This window comes from Zingiber officinale, chromosome 2B (assembly GCF_018446385.1).
Source record: "Zingiber officinale cultivar Zhangliang chromosome 2B, Zo_v1.1, whole genome shotgun sequence".
NCBI classification, from domain to species: Eukaryota; Viridiplantae; Streptophyta; class Magnoliopsida; order Zingiberales; family Zingiberaceae; genus Zingiber; species Zingiber officinale.
In genome coordinates this window covers 108,694,571-108,716,838 of record NC_055989.1, presented here as the reverse complement: position 1 = coordinate 108,716,838, position 22,268 = coordinate 108,694,571, and the positions used below count along the sequence as shown (strand labels likewise).

Below are 22,268 nucleotides of genomic sequence, written 5' to 3'. Positions count from 1 at the left end.
AAGAGTATACTTCTCTTATTTATGTGAATTTAGATGTCTTTTATAGGAATTGTATAGGTAATATATAAGAAATAACTTTTCCAATACTAATTATGAAAGATTAATTTGCCTAATTTGCTAGGTCCACCTAATCATTCCCATAGATCATTTGGCTTATCAAGCTAGTTTGTCTTAGTAATTTATTTGGCTCAGTCAATTCGGCTATCTCACTCACTCAATCCATCTTGCTTTGTTTGTCATCATGATTGATTCACTTTGATCATTTAATCCATTTGATTTGTTCAAATTGTCGGTGTTATTTTGATGATTAAGGCCCCTTAGCTCACCCTATTTGTTGGCCCGTTCAACTTGTCCAACTGGGTTAGCTAGTCAATTTGTTTGTAATCAACTCCATCCGCTTGACTTTGTTCAATTCATTTGGACTATCCATTTTGCTTAGCATGCTAGGTGTGTTGGGCCAATCACCTTTATTAGGCTTGTTCATTTAGTTAGTTTATTCAATTTTGCTCGACCTACATAATCTATCCAACTTGTCTAATTCATAGGCTCGTGTAGTTTACCTATCCAACAAGGTTCGTTCTAAGATTCACTTAGTTTGCTCAAGTAGCTCGATTGTTTTAGCTTGCTTAATTTACTCGGCCCCACACTCGATTCATCTGATTTGTTCATCCAGCCCAACTAACTCAGTCTTCTTGTCGATCTCACTTGGTTCCTATGGTTTGTTAGACCTATTTAATTCATCTACATTCGAACCACTTTGTCTTAAGGATGCATGCATACATATTAATTTCTTTCCCAATATGACTCCATATTAAAAAGTCCTGGGTAAAGTTCACTGTCTAAAATATGATTTGGATCAGTCAAACCAAGTGATTTAGGAAAGACTAATTTTTAATAGTATTTTAAATTTATTATTTTAGACAAATACAAAAAGAAAATGTTTATTCCAATTCATATTGCAAGAAACAAGTGGACCAATGCTTCTAAGAAAACTTCTTAGTGTTGCAAATTAGACCTGAACAAACTCGATGATGCTTAGTTCGATAAAGCTCATTTATATTCATTCAATAGTCAAATATCTATATAGAGAGAGCATTAATCTATTGTGAGCCCCGGCACGTGCCCGCGTGCACACCTGAGGGGCACCCACCCATAAATAATAACATATATGTCATGTATTAGATAATTATTTACCCTAATTTATAAGGAAAATAACGCAAATAGTTGAACATAATAAAAGGCTCGAGCTGAGCTCGACATGATTTTAATAAATAAACTTGAACAAGCTCAATAAAATTAAATAAACAAGTTTGAAGACAACTAAACTCGACTCAGCTCAACTCGTTTACCTCCTAACTACAAACGATAACATAGACATTTTATGCCACCGAGCGAGATCCAAGTCAGCCACAATATTGCAAAACATGTTGGGAGCAGGTTCTTTTAGTCCCATTATAAACTCTTAATTACTACATTTGTGTTTGTGCAGATAGATATACATGTAAAGCAGTGAGTGGTGATTAGCACACAGAATAAAACAGTCATCATCATCTCTCCCCTTAAATTTTATGCTTAAGCAATAATCAAGGGAGATCCCTAGCGTTGCCATATATCCTCCTACTGCCATTGATTAATATACTCACGTTATTAAGTTCATAATTTTTCTCATAGGGAATGAAAATGCCACGTAGGTACCAACAAAATGATAAATAGTTTGGATTTCCAGTAACCAACAAGAAGCGAAAGTAAACCAAAGGATTAGATAGAAAGAAATTGGAAGGCAGCAATTTAGTTTGTTTGATACTTACCACACTTCTCGTTTTCTTTTAGGCTACCGGATTTGGGCAAGGGGTTATGCCCCATCTCTTCCGAACATCCTCAAGGTTTTCATGAAAATGTTTCTCATAGTAGATGCACATCAGATCAGTGGAAGCTATGCCCGCCCTCATGGACCAAGGGAAATAATGTCGGAAGAAGAGAGTCCTTTGCTTTTCGCTAAACCTTGCTGAACCTCCAACAACTGACATGGCACACATGGGAAGAAGCATTTGCTCAAATTCGATCACCTTAAGGGCAGATTCCCCAATCAGGTTGGTCGGGAGCCTGAATAGCACGTGCCAAAAGTCGTGCACCTCACGAGCACGCGTGGCCACGTAAGCCAGTTCCTCTGTATCCATGAAGCGAACTGGGGGACGATCGTCGGGAGAGAAGTTCCTAGATCCCATGAATTTTGCATAAGCTGAGCCAAATGTGTTTTCAGGCATGTCCCAAGCATGTGATACTTGCGAAGTTATAACTCGTGGCCGCTCTAAAAGAACTTCCTGAATCGAAAAAACATTGCCAATAATGGGTAAAAATTCAGCAAGCAAAGTAGAAAAACATAAAGACTTGGCTTTGGCTGACATGATAACAAACTAGCCTTTTTAGTGCCGTAGAATGATGGGCAAACACAAAAAACCAAAGTCAATCTGTTACTATTTCCAAGAAACAACCTCATTATCTAACAATAGATTTAGTGGGGGCAGATACTCAATAGCCCTGCATTTATTTTTCTTTCCCGTAGATCCATCTTCACCACTTGTGATATTTCTTGTAATTCAACTTATGAGAAAAATTACAAATACATTGTAAAATCAACTTATGACCCACATGATAGTAACATCTAAATAGCATCTAAATGACTCCAGCATTGCATATTTATTCAATTATCAGGATGATCCTATTTGTACCTAATATTGCTTCTTGGTTAGCATGGTAATCAGCATTGCATATCATTTGATCTAAGCAGTGTGCATTGATCAGAAAAAAGAATTGATTTCTTTTTGTTGGAATAACTGTAGAATCAAGCCCAGATTTCAGGTCTTTTACTGATCTAAGTTTCAGAGTAAATAAACTATAACAAATCTAGCAAACTGTTAAATCCAAATCAGCCTAGATCCTAGTTTGCTTTGTAGGCTGCACAAAGTTTATAAAATTAATGAAATCAGCATTCTAACTGGATATGGAGAAGCCAAACCATTAAACCATGTATTGAATTGAACCTAAACAGTGAATAGTAAATAACCAAATCTAACACCATATGGTTGGGCTCAACAAGTTTAGAAAGGGTACATCAATGTTTGTGGGACAATATGTACACATGGCATTGTTATTGAAGCAAATTTAATGTTTAGAAGAGAGACTTAGAAATGAGTTCTTTATAAAATCAAAATTACAGGCCAGCTTAATTAGTATTGGAACTACGAGAAAAGCCTAAACTTCAAACAAGCTCAACTGAGCCATCAGTTCCTCGCTCAATGGAATTTCACATGCTGAGCCAGCTCAATTGTACCTGGAATTTCATGTCATAGTAAATAATTAATTCTCCACCTGATGGAAAATTATGGGGTTTACCATTCTTCTCTTTTCCTCAATTTTCTTTGTTAACACAAGCTAGAATAGAGGCTTATTGTGTCACGTGCTACACAAATTCAGCCCCCAATGCTAATCTAGGTAAGTTCTATGAACAAAATCTAGATTTGGATTTTTTTTAGGTCATTTTAGCTTTAGTTCAATTACTACTACTCAGGTTTTTGTACTTTTGGTGCATGTGTTAACCAGTTTGATGCGAATAGTAGTGTGATATAAAGGAATAAGAAAGATGGATAATTCATAACATCATTTCATTCCTAGATGCTCTAGTTTATTATTAAGCTTGAACGGAGAAATTGTTGACTTCTATTTATAGGAAGCCTTGTTTCTTTAAGATGAAAAGTCAATAAACTCACTCTGCCTTCACTGCTATTCCTCATTCGCTCAAGCACCCGATAAAAGGCTGGCTTTCCAGTGGTCTCACCTAATGCAGCTATCAAGTCTGCTCTTCTGGGATCCATCAGTGCACCTATCGCTGAACCCAGAGCAACTGCAGCTTGTTGCCAACCCTTCAGAGGAACACGTGCACCTTCCATTGATTCTGAATTCAGACCTGATCCATGAATGGTTATGTGTAAGTATTAGTAACTAATGGCACATTTATACACATGTGACATGGTAGTAGAATAAGCACTCCACAGGAGTACGTACCACACAGTTCTTGTCAAGTTTTGGGAATATTTGCACAAACAAGGAGGCACCCCACCTGACAATGTGCTAGAAAATAAACACGATATGAAAAAAAAAACACAAGATAAGCAAGTATTATAAGGCAAAACATGTATTTTATTCATTTTCAAAAGATCATAACAAGTTTCATCTTATAAACAAGGTCATCTCATAATAAAGCAAAATGTTATTCAAACGGGTATGTTTGGGTTTAAAAAAATATGCCACAATGTGCTACTAAAATAATATTGGGAAAGTAAACAAAATATTTGTAAATCAAAACTAATCAGGTATCAAGTAACTCGATCCTCTGGTTTAATCCAACAAGATTCAAAAAAATTGAGCCTTGCGTGCAAAAATAGAGGTAAAGGAAGCACATAGTAAGGCATCAATTGCAAAGTGAATAAATAGAAAGAATATGCATGAATCATAATCTTATTAAAGAACTCAAGAATTCACAAGGATTATAGTTCACATTCCAATTTTTTAGACTTCACTTAAGCATATATTTAGCTCCTAAATTTTTTACCACTTATTAATTATCACACTTTTACTTGTATCCATATTAACATTTTTGCATATCATTCTAAAGTAAGTGAATCCACTAAAAACCAAACCACTAAAGCTAAACCTATAGAGTCCAAATGGTGTCATCTATAATATGGGTTGGAAGCCTCACTAGTGAAAAATTGCAATATAATGTTGCATGCAAAGTTGACCGTATGCAACACATGCTGCTACGTAGTCCATTGGCGACTAGAAGTTTTGATGATAACTAGGTTTAGAGTATTCATTTTTTAATATTTACTTTTCCATTTATAATAACCATTTTATCCGTCTTAGGATTTTCACAACTCGGGTATTCCACTTTTGAGTTTATGTACTATACAACAATTTTGCATTTAAGTGAAGCATACAGACATTGGTATAAAAATCATCATTAAGCATAGAAGATGAAGCAAATTAGAAGATAAGTATTGACTGAAGAATAATTAGAGCATCATGTTAATTTTAAAAAAAAATCCCCAAGTTAATTCTCACAAGATAGCTCACATAACAATATAGCATGAAAACATAATATCTTTTTTGTCTTGAGGTTAAACCCAACAACTTATTTCATTTATAACTTGTTTGAAAAAATTAGCATTATTTTAATCTCCTCTTAAAAACATTCATAGCAGTATATAATACCATATGTGTGTGTGTATAATCTTTCACACTTTTAATTCATGCACACTGATCAATTAATAAGAGAAGATTTTACTCACCTTAATATGTACTGAGAAAAGAACCCAAAAGTTTATGGGCTTTCTGTGCTGTTCCTGAATAAATATCTGCAAAAAACAAATATAAGAATACCTTAGAAAGAACCCAAAATGTAATTAGTATTTGAATTTCCCAAAAATATCCACAAACATCATTATTAGTACCCAAATCAATTCTAAAAAAAAAAAAAGATAAAAGATAAAACTCTTATCCTAACAACTCCCGCCATAAAGGAAGTAACAGTAGGAATTTTAATAATGCAAATCAATGGACTAATCCAATTTTGGCATTTAACAAGTATCAAGGTTCAAAAATTCAAGTGATGCAGAGTTTTAGCTTTTGAGCAGAACAATATTATTTTGGTATCGTGACAGAACAGTGCAGGTGGCAAATTGGAGATGGAAGGAGGAAATAATTTGTAACGACCCAGCTCTCTTGGCCCATTTGGCGACCCATTTGGCGACCTCTCATGTCGTCGACCGTCGGCCCTTATATCGTCGGCCCATTTGGCGACCTCTAATGTCGTCGACCGACGACCCTTGGCCGTGCCGTTACTCACTAGGACTTTCCACTCCTAGTCAGTGGATTTTTACCTCCCCCAGGATTCGAACTCTAAACCTCCAGGCTTAAGTATTAGAGTTTATGAATCCTGATAACCAAGTGAGTAAATTGTCACGCCCCGAAGGAGTCCCTGTCCGAAGAAATTTCGACAACATCTCCCCTGTACGACGGACAATCTGAAACTTTACTACATCACCAAATACCTCAACCACATGCGGCTGGATTAATAACAATAATAAACAAAATAATAACACAGACATCCACGCAATTTATATCAATTTCAACCTCTGGCTGACACAACCACGCAGTTTAATAGTAAACAAACTGAACAAATGATAATATGACTCAAAATCCACCCTACTCAACTACACTCATAAAACTCAAATCCGACGATAAGACCAACTTACCTCTTCTGCCGTCTAGGCAGGCATGTAGTAAAACAAATTCAAATTCAAACCCATCGATAAGTAAAACAATCCATACACAAGATCCAAGTATCAAAACGTAACAAGTCTAAACACAGTCTAATAAAGAAAACCACAAGATCGACGCTCAGCAGGGAACTAGCAACTGGAACTCTCTTCTGACATCATCAACCTGAAAATAGTAAATATCCACAGGATGAGTCAACTCCTCAGCGGATAACAACTGATATACATAGTAAGGAAATAACATCTAGCACTAATCATGCGTACAGTCTCCTGACGTAATAAAGGTAAATGCAAACTGTAGTAAATAGGAGAAAACCGCATACTAGACCTGGTACAAGGATAAACAGTCGAGAGGTATAGAAATCAGATGCATGTCAAGCAGACCATCCAACCAAAATGCAGCAAATAAATCGCGAACACAATCACAAGAAATAAATGCATCAATGCGTATGATGATGGTCTCCCCTGACACCAGCCAACCATCTCACACATAATAGTGAGATGAGGTAGGTGACAACGTGCACTCACACGCCACCGCTGCTCCCGATGAGTGACCAAGTGAACGGATCTGTCGAGTACATCTATCCTCCTACCCCAAATCATAAATGGGGAGCGAATGCTCTCAACTCCGACATCACGACGGGAGGAATCTGCACCCACATCACACTACCCATGAGCGGACCAACGAAGCCAAACAGAGTCTCTGCTGCAACACACTCTGCTTGAATCGACCACTAACCCATGAGTGGTGGTGTGTGCAGATCCATGTAACTGACGATGTGCTCAACAATAATGGAGCGGACTATCGCACAGCATGCAATCATGCGAATGGTACATGATACTAACCATGTAAATATCCTGAGCTAAACCATAGATATATAGAAAGTGCACCTTAAGTCAATGAATCAAATCAAAGGTACACAGATAAGATAAGGTATAAAAACCTAGGTCCTGAACATGGTGAAGCATGGTATATCACTACCCCCTATAAGTATGTATAAGCAGGTAAGAAATAACATGATATGCAAAACAAGTATCAACCAAGCATGTAACAAGTATCGGATAGTGACTAACCGAAACAGATAAGAAACATAATTATTGCAATTTGTTAAATTCACTACTATGCATATCAAACGATATAAAGTCAGAAGTACTCGCCTCCAATAAGAAAGGATCCAATCTGGTCTAAATCTGACGTCGAGATACTCGTCTCGCGTCAAAGTCCTGTAGTAAATCGTACAGTTTAACTAAGTTAACTATAAACAAATAGCTAAACAACTTCCTAATCCACCAATCATCTAGGGTTAGCTTCATTAACCCTACTTGTTAATTTAGATTAATTCTAAATCTAAATTAACAACTATTGCTAACAAAACTAGCAATCATCTACAACAATGTTCAATTCCTACACTATACCTCAACCCCAGTCGCTGTGGCTCAATAGCAAGGATCGTTGCTGCTGGACCGAGTATGAGCAGCTACTGATTAAAGTTTTGCTGCTGGAGTTTAAAGCTTTGCTGCTAGAAAACAAGCACAGATTCCAGATCACAAACAATAACAACTCATAGCTGGGAACAAACTACACCGTTCGGATCAAGAACAGAAGATCCAAAACTTACCTCAACCGTGACCTAAATCCACCGCAAGGAAGGAAATAATCAAGAACAGAGGAGAAGATCCAAGCTCTTATCTGGAAAACACCTCGTTGCCTAATCTGTTTTTGATTAGCCACCTTATCAGCACACCCAAACCTAAATCTAGGTTTAAGAGAAAAACCTACCTCAATACTGGCCGCCGGAACCCTAGGTCAACAATGGCAGAGGACTGTGGAGAGGGCGTTGGCTGTAGAAATCAGAGCAGGGTTCACTGTGGCGGCACGACAGAAACCCTCATGATCAGGAGAGGGCAGAGAGGAGGCGGTCGGTGTTACTCGGGTCAAGAGTCGGCGGCGGCGGCGTCGGCACACAAGGGCGACAGTGGGTCGGCGGAGGCAGATTCGTCGCCGGGGAAAAGGAAGAAGAAGGCGTCGAGTGTGCGGCTCGCAGCGAAGATGGACTGAATGTCGGCGCTAGGGCTTAGGAGGATCGGCACCCGGCGGTGCTAGGGCACACGCGAGGTAGCTCGGCTGCGGAGAGGGAGAAGAAAAATGTCGGCTTCTCTTGGTCCCGGCCTTATGCACGCGAGGGAAAGGAGTAACCGCCGACGGTTAGGGCTTGAGAGGGCTTCGGCTAGGAAAGGAAGAGAGGCGCGCGGGGGAGGGGGGGGTTCGGCGATAAAAGGGAAGAAACGAAGAAATAAAAAGAAAAGGAAATAAAGAAAATCTATATTTCCTGTTAAAACGGGGTAATTTAAACAGGTTTTTTCGAGTCTTATTTTTATCTCCATTAATTTGTCCATATGAATTCTGAAAAAAATTTTAAAAATTTTAAAAAATTCTTTTACCTTTATTCATCATTTTTCATGTATTTTACATAATTGAAGAAGAAAAAAGAAATGAGATAATTATATACTTTGTGTTCTATCTAAATGGTAGGATTTTGATAATATCTTACATGAACACAAACAACAAAAAACTAATATTATCTCAATATTGCATGACGAGATTTTGGCAATTTATCGTGCGTTTCGACTGTGCCACTTGGTACATTAAGAGATTTCACCATGACAAAGCAGGTGGCTCCGAAATAAGCAAGAAAAACACCGAAGGAAAACCTTACCCAAAGCAAATGTTAATCGGTTGCTCCGGATCCAAAGAAGACAAGAGTAGAAGAGCGTAAAAGTTTCGCCAACGGCCCTACGAAGGAGGGCAGATACCCTCCGACGTCCTCGCGCGAAGGCGGTCACTGCGGGTAAGAAGGGTAGCACGCGAGAAAAAGACCGGGAGAGGGAGAGGGAGAGGGAGAGGGAGAGATAGAGAATCAGAGAAAGCCTAGGATTTCCAGAAAAGAGTGGCGAAGTCTCCGATCACCGGCGCCTTCGATCTGCGCTCCGCTTCCAGGTGAAGGAGGAAGTTTCGGGTCGCCGGAGGGGAGAGAGGGCAAATAACCAGTATTGAGGCCGAAATTGTTATGTGGTATTTTTTTTATTGTATATTTCATTGATTATGAATAAAAATAAGATGTTAGATAATAAAAAGCAATTTTTCTTTTGGATATATTTTTTTAATCTAACAATTATTTTGTATACACAAAAAATCTTTTTTTCTTATTTCTACTTAATATAAATATATTTATCATTTCACATTTAATTTACAGATTTATAATTTATCAATAAATTTATCTATTGAAAATAGCAATATTTGATAGTATCACTCTTCTCTATAACTGAACGTTTTGAATTGATATATATGTTTTGATATATTACATGTCGGATCTCCTCGGGAATCTTTTGGTCATTTAAAAGAAAAATAAAAATAGATTAAAAGATGGATCATTTATAATTATGATTAAATTAAGATCATGATTCAACTGTAATTAATTATATTTTTTTTTTCTAGTTTACTATCCCTCTAAGTTATAGTGTGGATTGGGACGGATGGTCGGAGACTACTCGAAGGTCGTCCCTCGCTCAGCGTTATGTTGCTTGGTTACTTGTCCACTGTCGACGACCTCCGACCATCCATCTCGATCTAAATTATAATCTAAAAGAGACGATGAACCTAATAAAAAGATCATAATTAATTATGATAAAATCAGATCCGATCACAATTATATTTAGGGACGAGAGGTTCTCTCTTACAGATGCTAAGCACGCACGAGAGACATCTAGCGTATCACAACTTTATATTGTAAAAAATATGATTAATGAAGTTGGGTAACGTTGAGTATGGGGTGACCGAAAAATGATTAATCAGACTGGGTAACGTTGAGCCTAGGGTGATCGACCTGGTCCCACGGAAGTTTTTCACCGTCCACCAGAGTAAATCGGGAAGGACACGTGACGGTTAATCCAGAAACTTAACATCTTTTGATTACACCTCTTGTTTAGAGAAAAATTCCTATAAATACTCTGACCATCCTTGTATTGTAGCATAAAGAGAAGATCAAAACAAAACCAATTACCAAGTGATTAGAAGAGAGATAATTAAAAATAGATTATCATGAAAATAAATAAATAACTTTTACCAAATCAATTCAATTATTTTGAAAGTTTAATTTTTTAAAATAAAATATTAATTATTTCAGGTAATTCGTTCTATTTCAATTTTAAAAGTCCTAATTCAATTAAATCAACATTATCAACTCAACTAAAATTATACGCAAAGTGATGCTAATAAAAAAATAATTAATCAAGTTAAGTAATATTGAATTTGGAGTGACCAATAAGTCCTATATAAATTTTTCATCGGTTATCAGGATTAATCGGAAAGTACTTGTGACGGGCGATCCAGAAATCCAACATTCCTTAGTTACAAGTCTCATTTAGAAGAAAAATCTTTACAAATACGTCGTCACTGGGAATTGAATCATGTGTGCCTAGGAGACAACTAAACATCCTTATTGTTACACCATAGCGGGGCTATAAAGTGATGCTAATGTGATAAAAAAGTGATTCGCTTGCTCCCAGTGCCCCCGCCAATCCGTCTCTAAATCAATATAGAGGAAATAAATCACGGGTGACTACTAGCCATTAATACAGTGATCAAGATATGAGGAAGGCATGCTCGGATATGTCGAGTTTCAACCCCATCACCTAATGTAGTAACATCCTATACCTCAACCACTGCACCGCCCCGAATGGACATCGCAAAGTGATGCTAATATGGCAAAAGGCGATTCGCTCGTCTCGGCACCCCCGTCAACCGTCCCCCAGGTCAACACGGAAGAGGTAAATCACGGATAGCTGCTAGACATTAGTGCAGTGACCAAGACAGGGGGGAAAGCATGCTCGGATGTGTTGAGTTTTGATCTCATGGCCTAATGCGACAATACCTCATATCTCAACCACCAAACCACCCTCGAGGGGACCCGCAAAGTGATGCTAATAATAAAAAAAGTGATAAACCTTCCCAGAACCCCAACATCCTTTGGTTGCACGCTCTATTTAGAGGAAAAATTTCTACAAATTTATCGTAACTGGGGATCAAACCATAAGTACTTGGGTGACAACCTGGATACCCTACAGTTGCACCGTAGCCCTAGGGGCACTGCAAAGTGATGCTCATGATAAACCCAGTTAGCCTCATTGACTAGTCCTAAGGTGACTGGTCCGGCCCTACAGAATTTTTCCACCGACTACCAGGGTAAATGGGAAGTGCTCACGACGAGCGGCCAAGAAGTCCAACATCCTTTGGTTACGCACCCTATTTGGAGAAAAAATTCCTACAAATTCATCATAATTGAAGATCGAACCACAAATATTTAGGTGACAATTCCCTGTCGTTGCACCATAGCCTGAGGGCGATATATACCAGGGCCCCCGCCAACCCGTCCCTAAGTCAACACGAAGGAGATAAATTTCAGATGACTACTAGTCATTAGTGTAGGTGGCAAGGTATAGAAGGAGGTATGCTCAGACACGATAAATTTTGATCTAAGTTTTGATAACATTTCACCGCACCGGGAGGACATAGGGTGATGTTGATTTCTCAAAATCAACACTTCGATTTTCCATTGATTGTTAAATTTTTTATCAGAAAAATCGGATTAGTTCCAAAAAAAAAAAAAAAAAATTGAAATCTTTTATGTTAAATTTTTTGTTAGAAAAATCGGATTAATTCCAAAAATATTTTATTTATTTAATTTTAATTTAATCGGTTTAAAACCGATTGCTTACCCTGCATATATATCTTTATCAATCTACCATTCTGTATATTTACCATTTCAAATTTTATTTTTACAAATGCCATTATAAAAATTTGAAATTATTTATTTGTTCTTAAAAACAGTAACAAAATAAATTTAATCGATAATACGACCCTAAACTTTTAAACTACATCAGAATGAGTCAAGTCTGACCAAAATCAAATGACATATACAGCAATATAGTTACCCGATTAGGTGAGATCGATTAACAACTAATGGCATGTAAACCATAAAATTTCGGTAAAAATGATTTTAGAGAAACAAAGGGGGTCTACTGGAAACAAAAAAAAAAAAAAAAATACTCCATATGCCAAAATGTGGCAAAGACGTAGGTTGCCATGGTGTACAAGTGACAAACATGAGATTGTGTACAGTGACATAACTTTAGAGATCGGTGATCCACTAACAATGGACCTGGAGAACAGTTTTCAGGTGAAAACGGAGGGGTTCGTAGTTGCACTGCTCACTTGGACCTCAAGAACTTCCAATTTGCGCTCTAAGATATCCAGCTTCTCATTCAAAGCAGCCAATTTGCTCTTTGTTGTAGCCTCTGGAAAACAAGGGCGAATTTGAGTGCCAAAACACATGCATAGACATATAAAGGAGGGACAAAAAATCTGGAGCATGCTGTTCAGTATAGTTTATGACAACTTACCCACATATGCAAGCATTATGGTCGGTTTGGTTCGTTAGATTTAGAGAGCAGAGGTTTTACTTCCTCTGAATTTCAATGAACAATTGTCATGAAATTATGATTCTCAAATAGTTATTCCTAGCTCTATCATAGGAATGGCTATTTCTTATTTATTCCTTGGTTATTTTGATGAGGACAAATCTTCTAGGCCAAATGGATAAGTCGGGCTCGCATCCAGCCAGACCATATAGAAATCCTTCATATTGTTAAAGCACTGCTTATCTAGTCTTTAGGAATAACTATTCCATTCCTTATCTTATTAAATTCCGTGAAACAAAGGCCCCATCAGACAAAGTTAAGTTGCAAAAAATTCCATACAGCTGGTGTCGAGGAATTAAGACTAACAATGTTGAGACAAGAAAGACAATTCAAAATAATAGACTAGATGGGGAAGAAACTCAACTAGTCTACTTTATGTGAGATCATAAGAAGTAGCAATTGTCTCCACTGGGTACCCTAGAGGGTGGCAGATTTAGTATAATGGAACAGAGATCAATTCTTGACGAGCACATGTCCTCGGAAAAAACTCCTCTCACCCCCTAACCACTTGATGGTCAACTATAAGCTGACCCGTGATTTACCTCCCTTTATATAACCTAGGGACGGGCTGTGACCTTTTGCTACAATAAGAAGTAGCAATTAGTTAAGATAGTAAAATGAGCAGCGACAAATGTTGATGATATCCTAAATGTTGGAATAAAATGTATCAATAGGACAATCAATTATCTAATTGCAGAATAGTAAGCTTTCCTTGCAAAACCAGTAAAGCCTGATGTTTATAGCCATTCAGAGTTTATAAATTGGTTAAAAAGGAACATTTTCAAATAAAAAAAGCAATCAATTATCTTCTAAAAGAAGATGGATTCCGTTTAATAAAATAATAATAAGAGAATCTCAAATCAGCTAGTATTTACTGAAGAATGAAAACTGATTATCATTAGACCTCACAATAACGGGCAAGCTGCCACCATGTGACTGCCAATTATAATTATTCTTAATGGCAAGCATTCTACAACCTGGAAACCTAGCATGTAATTCAAGATTTTCTAGATAAAAGATGAGAAATTTCAGAACATGCAAGTTTGTTTGAGGACCAGATATCGAGACCAATCTACTTGCAAGAAGAAAAAAAATGAAAACCATTAAGAGGACTCGTCAATAATGCTGCAAATGTCCAATCTTATTTTCTGGCTTCTGAGATTCCTAGACCCTCTAGGAAAAAAAAAGAGAAAAAACAGTATACAGAAGTCCCAAGCCAAATAAATAAATGAAGACAGGTGTATCCAGTTACCATCAGAGAAATATAAGCTAGCATGATGTGCAATGGAACTTGAGAGTTAGACATGAAGAATTAAAAAAGGGAAAACATGCAGAAAGTAAAATACATTCTCTTTCTGAAGGAAACCACTAAAGAAACAAAGTTCATGCTAAATAGATAATTGTTTTATAAACAATTCACAACTTAAAAACAAAAGTGATAAATAATCGAGATTATAGAAATTTCTGTAACAGCCTTGAGGGAAATTTCTGTGACATCTCAATTAAGATCCATGTTGGAAGTTGCTAATTAAGAGGGTTTACAAGGCATGTATGAGTCTCAATTAATAGTTCAGGCTTCTCAAGTCAATCAGATGGCTTTCTCGAGTGAGCTTTAGCAATAGGCTTAAGATTCTGATACAAATACTATTTTGAACACGCTTATCAAATATTGTAAAGAATTGATCAACTATGGCTCGGGATACTGACTTGTTGATAAGAATACTAATTTAGCAATAGGAGAATATGGAGGTGATACATTGTGAATAAACCCAAGACTAACTATCTGAGGTAAAGTAATAGAAAATTTGAAAGAATTTCACTATGTAGCTTAGTAAACTGCAATGCTTTATAGTAGACTAGAAAAGAAATACATAATCATTTATGGTTAGACACTAAAGGTTACTACCAAAATTTTTGAAAGATAAATACTCCAATCAATATGATTGCACTCTGTTATACATAATCCAGTACAACTGAGGTTCAGGCATGTGCTAATACAACAAAGGCGCAACAACAACAAAACAGACCTTATGTTAGGATCTCCTGTGTACTATTATCTAAATTGAACGCCAATGTCATGGTAGGCAATAGACTATGTATAGCAACTTTTTAACATAACATCAATCTACTTAGCAATGTCAAGATGCTGTAACAGATTGTGTAAAAAGGATTAGTTGAGCCATGTAGAGATTCTCTTGTGAGCTTGAGTTAGGGAAGCTGAAGTTTGACTTCAGGTTTCTAGCTCAGGATAATCCTTAGGTATGCAAGTAGAACTAGAGCTGCCAATAGTGATTTGCAGACTTGATCACAATTTCAGCAGTGAAAATTCGCTAATTTATGTACAAAAAAATCTCACATGCATGTAGAGATTTTTTTTGTTAGCTTGAGCTAGGGAAGCTTAAGTTTGACTTAAGATTTCTAGCTCAGTATGATCCTTGGGTATGCAAGTAGAAAAAGAGCTGTCAGAGTTGATCATAATTTCAGCAGTACAAATAGGCTTATGTACACAAATTCTCATATGCATAATGACAGTGCGATTCAATCACAACGATTCGTGCTACGTAGAGTTTGAAGGTTTATAGGTCACTTTCGTCTTATTTGAAGCTTGAATTTTTTACGTTCTAACTTAAGTATTCTCTTTTCTGGCACTCGGTTAACAACAACCAAAGACTAAGATCCTAAATCTACATCACCAACAAAGAATTAATTGACCTAGATGAATTGAAGAACGCATTTCTGGTGTTCCAACACCAAGATCTGTAAAGTCGTCGTCCTAACAGAACCTGGACTGTAGAAGGGGTGCAAGGAAAAGCTCAAATCATTACACAACAACCATCCCATGCTTAATCAGACCCCTAGCCTCACCGATCAGTTCGAATCAAACCAAAAGGTGAGGGCGAAGAAGAATACGGACCGAACTGCAGGAGGAAGTCAAAGAGTCGGCGAACGTTTAGCGAGATATTGGAGATGAATTCGCGGTTCTCCCAGTCGGCCTGGACAGCGATCCCTACGTTCACCGCGTTGGTCATCCCTCCCGCCCTCGCCATCTCGATTTGCTCAGATCTGAAGCGCGCCGATCAAGGAGGAGGAGGAAGATGATCGGCTGAAGCGCGCCGATGCTTCGCTGCGCCCAATGCCGCCCTTCGAGCAACGGAGTAAGCCCAGGAGTAGGCCGAGCTGTCGATGGATCACAGATATGCGTAATACCCTTTTTCTTGAAGATATACTTAAATTGGTAATAATTGTTTTCCCGATTTTAAATAAAAATTTTAAAATCAAATAACATTTTCGATTATATTAACAGAAAATTGTCTTTAAATCCTCGTGTAAACTTAAACATTTACATTCAGTCTATAAATATAAATTTATTTTTATACATGACCAAATTAGTTTCAACTCTCTAACTCTAGTGAAATTATCATATTACCCTCGTTTGGATTTAAAACGCACAACTGCTCCTTTCTTTTCCAACATTCGACATATTACTTCACGACTCCAAACCTCAGCGATGGACTCTGCCTCCGCGACTCCAAAACTCGGTGACACACTCCGCCTCCATGACTCCAAACCATCGGCGACGTACTCCCCGACTTTGTCCCTAAACCATCTCCATTGACGTTGAAGGTAAAAACAAAAAAGGTGGTAGAACTCAACTAAATCATCTTAAACCCTTAAATCATCGGTAAGTAAAATTTGTGTATCCTAGATTTCGACTAATTTGTTATTTCTTTGTGAAAAATCAAAGCTTTAATTCATAGGTGTTTTCAATTTTGTGAGGTTGAAGTTGGATAAAATTAGATTTATGTGTCTATATTGCAATTTTATGAATGAATTTGTATGGTTTCTTCTTCAATTTAAGGAATGTGAGATATATATGTAAATTTTATTGTGATTATCAATAAACTGAGTAATGTACTCAATTTAAGTACTTTGATGCACAAAATATGTAGGGTTGTACTTTAAGGTATGAATGGATAAATTGTTATAAGTATTGGTGTTGTCCACTCTGTTGGCTCGAATAAAATTAGTTTTGATTTTTGAATTACAATTTTATTAGTGTTTTCATGTTTTATGTTCTTCAATTGAAGAATTAAAAGATATATGTTAGTTTTGGGTATTGATTATCAATAAACTGAATAAAGTACTCAATTTAAGCGTTTTGATGTCCAAAATATTTAGGATTTGTGCTTTAGGGTATAAATGGGTAAATAGTTTAAATTTTTTATGTTGCATAATCTGTTAGCTATAATAAAATTAGTTTTGATGTTCAAATTATAATTTTATGATTTTGTTTGTTTGTTTATCTTCTTTAATTGAAAATTTGAAAGATATATATTACTTTTGTATATTGATTAGCAAAACCCCGAATAATATATGCAATTCAAGTGCTTTGGTGCTCATATTTTCCATGACTTGTACTTTATGGTATGAATTATAAATTATTCTTGTTGTTTGAGTGTGGTTGATTTTGTTAGTTTGCATAAAAATGAGTTCTGGATTTCTAATTGCAACTTGTTTTATGAATGTGTTTGTGTTTTATCTTATTCAATTGAATGATTGAATGAGATATGTGGTTGTTGTCTAGTGATTATCAATAAACTGAATAATATACTTAATTTAAGCATTTTGATGTCCATATTTTCCATTGATTATAGTTTATGATATGAATTATTAAGTAATTTATTTTTATATAGAAATGAACAAGAAAACCATAGCTATAAAATTAAAGGAGGTTAAGGGAAAATCTATGGAGAAGAGCCAGAGCAGCAAACAATTATGTTTGCATTGTTCACCGACATATTTAAAAGTTGTGTTGGATGAAGTGTTACCCAAGTTGGGTAATAAGCAAAAAGAGAGGATCAAAAGCACTCCACTTGCTCCAGGGTTTGAGATTCTTGAGATGCCAACTAGTAGTACTAGAGTAGATTTAGTATTAAACAGATTCCAACAGTCTTTGTGTTCATTATTGTTTGGTAACAACATTGCAGTTCCATTCACATCGACCTAGTTTTGCATCATCCTTGATTTAGCCCATGTGGGGCAACCTATTGATTTGGATGTCAGCATGGAGTCCAAATTTATGGCTCGGTTATTTGGAGAAAAAGTTGGTAACGTAAATAGGACTACAATTCATGATAAAATGCTTGTATTAACTGGATCAGAGAAGGATTCTAAAGTGGATGATTTTGTTAGGCTGTTTATTTATCTTCTATTAAACTGTGTTATTTTTCTTATTGGTAACTATTCCACTCCTCGATTTATTATGTCCTACATTAATAACCTATCGAGGTTCTTTAATTACTCATGAGGAGATGCAGCATATAGATTTGTGTGTCGCCAACTTATTTTATATATCGCTAGTAATGGCAATAGGCTGGAAGGAAGCAAAAAGTATATAAATGATTATATTGTTGGCCTAATGGTGAGTTTTTAATTTTTGAAATGCGATTGTGATATATTTCATATTATTGTAATAATATCTTTGTGTATTCAGGCTTGGTTATATGAAATAATACCTTCATTTGGACACGCATGGTCTTTATAGTATTTTCCCGGTTGTTTCATTGTGAAAGGAGTAAGATTTCCATCCAACGTGATGCTGTCGAGAGATTATTTACCAGCATTGATTTCAGCAGGGGTAAATTGCTATGTTTTTAGTATATATTTTTCTAAGTATGATTGTAGAAGTGATGTTTTGTTTATAATTATGAAAAGGTGTTGAATATAGTATCATTTCCGGATGAGGAGATTCTGTTAAGCGACAAATAAGGAAGTTTTTTAGTAAATATAGAAATAATAAAATTATTTATGTTAAATAATGATGCTAAGATATTTTTGACGACATTGCTCTTATTTTGATAGTAAAGTATTGTGTGAGATATCAAAGAGTAATAATGATGTGGAGGCAGAACCAGTTAGTGAAAAAATAGGTGGTGAGAAAGAAAATTTTAATTTTGAAGAGAATAAGAATGTTGAAGTCGAAGTCGGTGGTGAGATTGAACTTGTCCGGTTATTTGAGTTAAATGTGGAAGTAAATGAAGATCTAACTCCTAACTTGGATGATAATACTGATTTGATGGTAAAAGATATTATTTCTCAATTGAATAAAGAAAACACTGGATTGGCAAAATCTGATTGTGATGGATTGGAAGTAGAAAAGAATAGTGGTTCATATGTTCCTGGTAGTAACGTTGCTACTTCAAAAACAGAGAAGATCAGTCCTTTTTAATCTTCTATTGTAGATACTATAAGGAATATAGCTAATCGTGTAGCAAAGGGCGTCAATGTTTGTGACTCCCCCTAGCTCAACACAAAAACGTAGGAGGAAGAAAATAAAATAGGTAGATAAAGCATAACCTAGAATAGTTATTTTGAAGCCTAACAGTTTCTATGTATTATTATATATCATTACTAAACATATATGGATTTTAACTTATATTACTAAATATGTTGCCACATAAATAAAATCCATCGTAGATGTTGAGAAGGGTAACAAAAGTCCTGCTAAGAATAAAATTGATGCATATAAAGGGAGAGGTGATTCTCTAGCCATGAAGAAGGATCAGAAGAAGAGAGAATGATGTTAATAGAATTTCTGTCTAAGGATGATTTGGAGTAAGTTTAATTTGAATATGTTAAATTTTGTCTTAACACTTCTTTCTCAGTATTTGTAATGGAAATAATTTTTCTCTCCATCTAGTGTTGTCATTTGGCAGGATGACTTCCTAAGCTTGACTGGACCTGTATTTTGTCTTTTTTTTTATTTGGTAAGCATGTTGATAGTCAAATCATAAATGTTTACATGAGGATTATGAAAAAACAAAGTCCGATTTATGAATTTGAGATATACTGTATGGACATTACTGTGCAAGTTCATAGCACAATTGATATTTAATTGTACTTCTTATTAGATTAAGATGAATTAAGATAACATTTATACTCGTATTTTAAATACTTAGCAAGAAAAGTTACTGCATTTGGAGGTAAATGGCAAATATAGGTAGTTACAGAACATGGATTACGAATCTTTTTTTGTCAGGTTGACATCTACCACCAGGGGAAGACTGCAGGATCTAAATAAAAATATATTTACAAGATACAGATATATAATTTTTCCTATTAATAATAGGTGACATTGGTATATATTGATTTTTGAAGTATCTGACGAAAAATTCAAATTATGAAATTCAAACCATGATTCATTTTCAGTTGGGATAGCCAGAGTATATGTGAGTTTAACAATATTCTACTCCAATAAGTCTTAAGTGTAGGTCCCTTATGACCGACAAGAGAGGGTGAATTGCCCTGCACAATAAAATAATGAATACATTTCTCAATCTATCAGGCTTTCAGACAATTACATACTTAAAGAAATAATAATAAAATTAAGAGGAGTATGAGACAAACAATTTACTTGGTTGGCAATCAGAGGATTATTACTCTAAGGAAAATAAGTTCACTATAAAGATCTCCTTCTCGAACAAAACATCGGAGGTGAAGAAGCCTCGTACACGGAAAGAAAGCTTGGAAGTGAAAAACATAAAGAGATTCGAAATACAAAGTGTGTTGTTTAAAATGGAGAAGATCAAGGCTCTATTTATAGCCTATTGGTCGAAACTAACGTGGCACGGTCCGGGTGCCCCAGCGTAGTAAATCTCATCTTCTTACAAATGGCTACGCAATGGACAAACAATAAAGTTTTATCCTTCTTCGGGCGCCCGAACTCGCTCCGGGCACCTAGACCCGCTCCAAGCACCCGAACTGTTGCCGACGCTAATACGTAGCGTCAATGCGTCAAGACGCCCATTCATCACCAAGGTGGTTTGGGCGCCCGAAATAGCTTTGGGTGCCCGAACAAGAGTCAACTCTGACTTGACTTTTTGTCTGACCTTCTGCTCCTGCTCGCTTCGTTCACTTGGGTGATTTCTGTTGGGACCCTTGGCGCCCAGCTAGAGAGGGGGGGAGGGGGGGTGTAACACCCCACCCTCCTCACTACTAGTCCGCGAGGGCGGAGCGCTACTGGACTACTAACATATCTTAACTAAAATTGTTCGCGTGAAAATATCTATACTTAAAACTCACAAAAACTCAAAACATGCAATTAACTGGCAGAGGAAGACTAAATAATTTCAATAGTCTAAATACATGGCAATCTTAATAAATTCTTATGCTATGTCCCAAGGCTTCTATAGTCCAGGCATCGCACATCCATCCGCACCTCCTTGTCGCCTTCCTTTGCTATAACTTTTCCTTTCCTTTATCTGCAGTAAGAGGAAATGCAACTATAAGCAAAATTGCTTAGTAATCACTATCTAACTCACAAAACTCGAATATGCATGTAAATAAAATAAATCTAAAACTGAATGCTTTAAAGGAAATACTACACATGCTCATCTAATAACAAAAGAAACAAGACATGCTGAAATGCTAAACATGTAAAACTTATTTCACTTGTTCAAAACTTATACTTTTATACTTCAGAATAATAAGTTTAACTGAACTGATACATAAGCTGAACTAAACTGATGCTAGGCTAATGCTAAATCTGAACTGTATTCACGTAACTGATTTGTGAAGTTTTGAAAACTATTTTCATAATAGATAAAAATAATAATCAAGCTGCTGATGGGCCCGGCAACTGTACTTGCTATGCGCGCATCCCTTACCAGTCCCGAGGTAGCTAGTCCCGAATCTAGTAGGATTTACTAGGTTATCTAAACCTAGGGACGACTATGGGAGCACAACCCAAGGACAACTAAGATTCCAGCACAATGCCACTGATAAAAGTAAAATACTGATTCATAAGCTGATTTATATTATCTCGCTCTTACTAGGTTATTTGAACCTAGAGCTAGGTTATCTGAACCTAGGGGTGACTATGGGAGCCCACCCATTGGACCGTAGTCCCATATGAACTAAAGCAAGACTAAGCATGCTATATATAAGAATTGTAGATTAATTAAAAAAAAAAAATCTGCACTATAAGCTTAATTAAAATCTGCACTATAAGCTTAATAAAAATCTGCACTATAGGCTTAAATAAAAATCTGCACTATATGCTTAATTAAAATATGCATTATAGGCTTAATTAAAATCTGCACTATAAGCTTAAATAAAAATCTGCACTATAAACTTCCACCAAACTCTGCACTACAAGTTCCATCAAAAATCTTAAGAGGATCTTAACCGAAACTTACATGCTCAACAACCAATCTATACTATCTCATGTTCTTTGCCTAATAGCCAAGAATGACCGGATTGCACAGCAACCCCAAGGAAACTACTTGTGCCCCTTTTCATTGCTCCAACCAAACTTCATGCTAAACAATCAAAGATCTACAAATCTAATTAAGCTACTAGAGATCAAATTGGATCTTCCAATGCTAAACCATC

At 36.2% G+C, this 22,268-nt stretch overlaps 2 protein-coding genes and 1 long non-coding RNA gene across 9 annotated transcripts; all 3 read right to left on the bottom strand.

The window, feature by feature from the left end:
• Positions 1-634: 634 nt before the first annotated feature.
• LOC122046742 (ubiquinone biosynthesis protein COQ4 homolog, mitochondrial-like) lies at positions 635-6,508 on the bottom strand. Of its 7 annotated transcripts, none has more exons than XM_042607589.1 (5): positions 5,349-5,905; positions 4,063-4,128; positions 3,768-3,964; positions 1,809-2,321; positions 635-1,620 (listed from the first exon to the last, which is right to left on the bottom strand). In XM_042607589.1, the coding sequence occupies exons 3-4, from the start codon at positions 3,945-3,947 to the stop codon at positions 1,827-1,829; spliced, it is 675 nt and encodes a 224-aa protein (XP_042463523.1). In that variant the 5' UTR covers positions 3,948-3,964; positions 4,063-4,128; positions 5,349-5,905; the 3' UTR covers positions 635-1,620; positions 1,809-1,826. The 7 variants fall into 7 exon arrangements, with proteins under 7 accessions (XP_042463523.1, XP_042463520.1, XP_042463524.1 ...); XM_042607586.1 differs by lacking the exon at positions 635-1,620 and adding an exon at positions 6,417-6,508 and having other exon boundaries at positions 1,648-2,321; positions 5,349-5,414; XM_042607590.1 differs by lacking the exon at positions 635-1,620 and adding an exon at positions 6,417-6,508 and having other exon boundaries at positions 1,648-2,321; positions 4,063-4,117; positions 5,349-5,414.
• Positions 6,509-7,501: 993 nt separating this feature from the next.
• On the bottom strand, positions 7,502-9,039 carry LOC122046743. Its single transcript, XR_006130372.1, has 4 exons — positions 8,119-9,039; positions 7,958-8,052; positions 7,755-7,855; positions 7,502-7,562 (listed from the first exon to the last, which is right to left on the bottom strand). It is a non-coding gene; the product is annotated as an uncharacterized LOC122046743 (long non-coding RNA).
• Positions 9,040-12,291: 3,252 nt separating this feature from the next.
• On the bottom strand, positions 12,292-16,071 carry LOC122046739 (protein BRICK1). The gene is made up of 2 exons (XM_042607583.1): positions 15,790-16,071; positions 12,292-12,692 (listed from the first exon to the last, which is right to left on the bottom strand). Exons 1-2 carry the CDS (start codon positions 15,920-15,922, stop codon positions 12,571-12,573), a joined length of 255 nt encoding a protein of 84 aa, XP_042463517.1. The 5' UTR covers positions 15,923-16,071; the 3' UTR covers positions 12,292-12,570.
• Positions 16,072-22,268: the final 6,197 nt, after the last annotated feature.

Coding starts and splice junctions, on each gene's coding strand:
- LOC122046742 (XM_042607586.1), bottom strand. CDS start 3,947: ATGGAAGGTGCACGTGTTCCTCTGAAGGGTTGGCAACAAGCTGCAGTT. Junction 2,322..3,767: donor GGAATAGCAGTGAAGGCAGA/GTGAGTTTATTG, acceptor TTTTCGATTCAG/GAAGTTCTTTTAGAGCGGCC.
- LOC122046739 (XM_042607583.1), bottom strand. CDS start 15,922: ATGGCGAGGGCGGGAGGGATGACCAACGCGGTGAACGTAGGGATCGCT. Junction 12,693..15,789: donor TGACTTCCTCCTGCAGTTCG/GTCCGTATTCTT, acceptor CTTGTTTTCCAG/AGGCTACAACAAAGAGCAAA.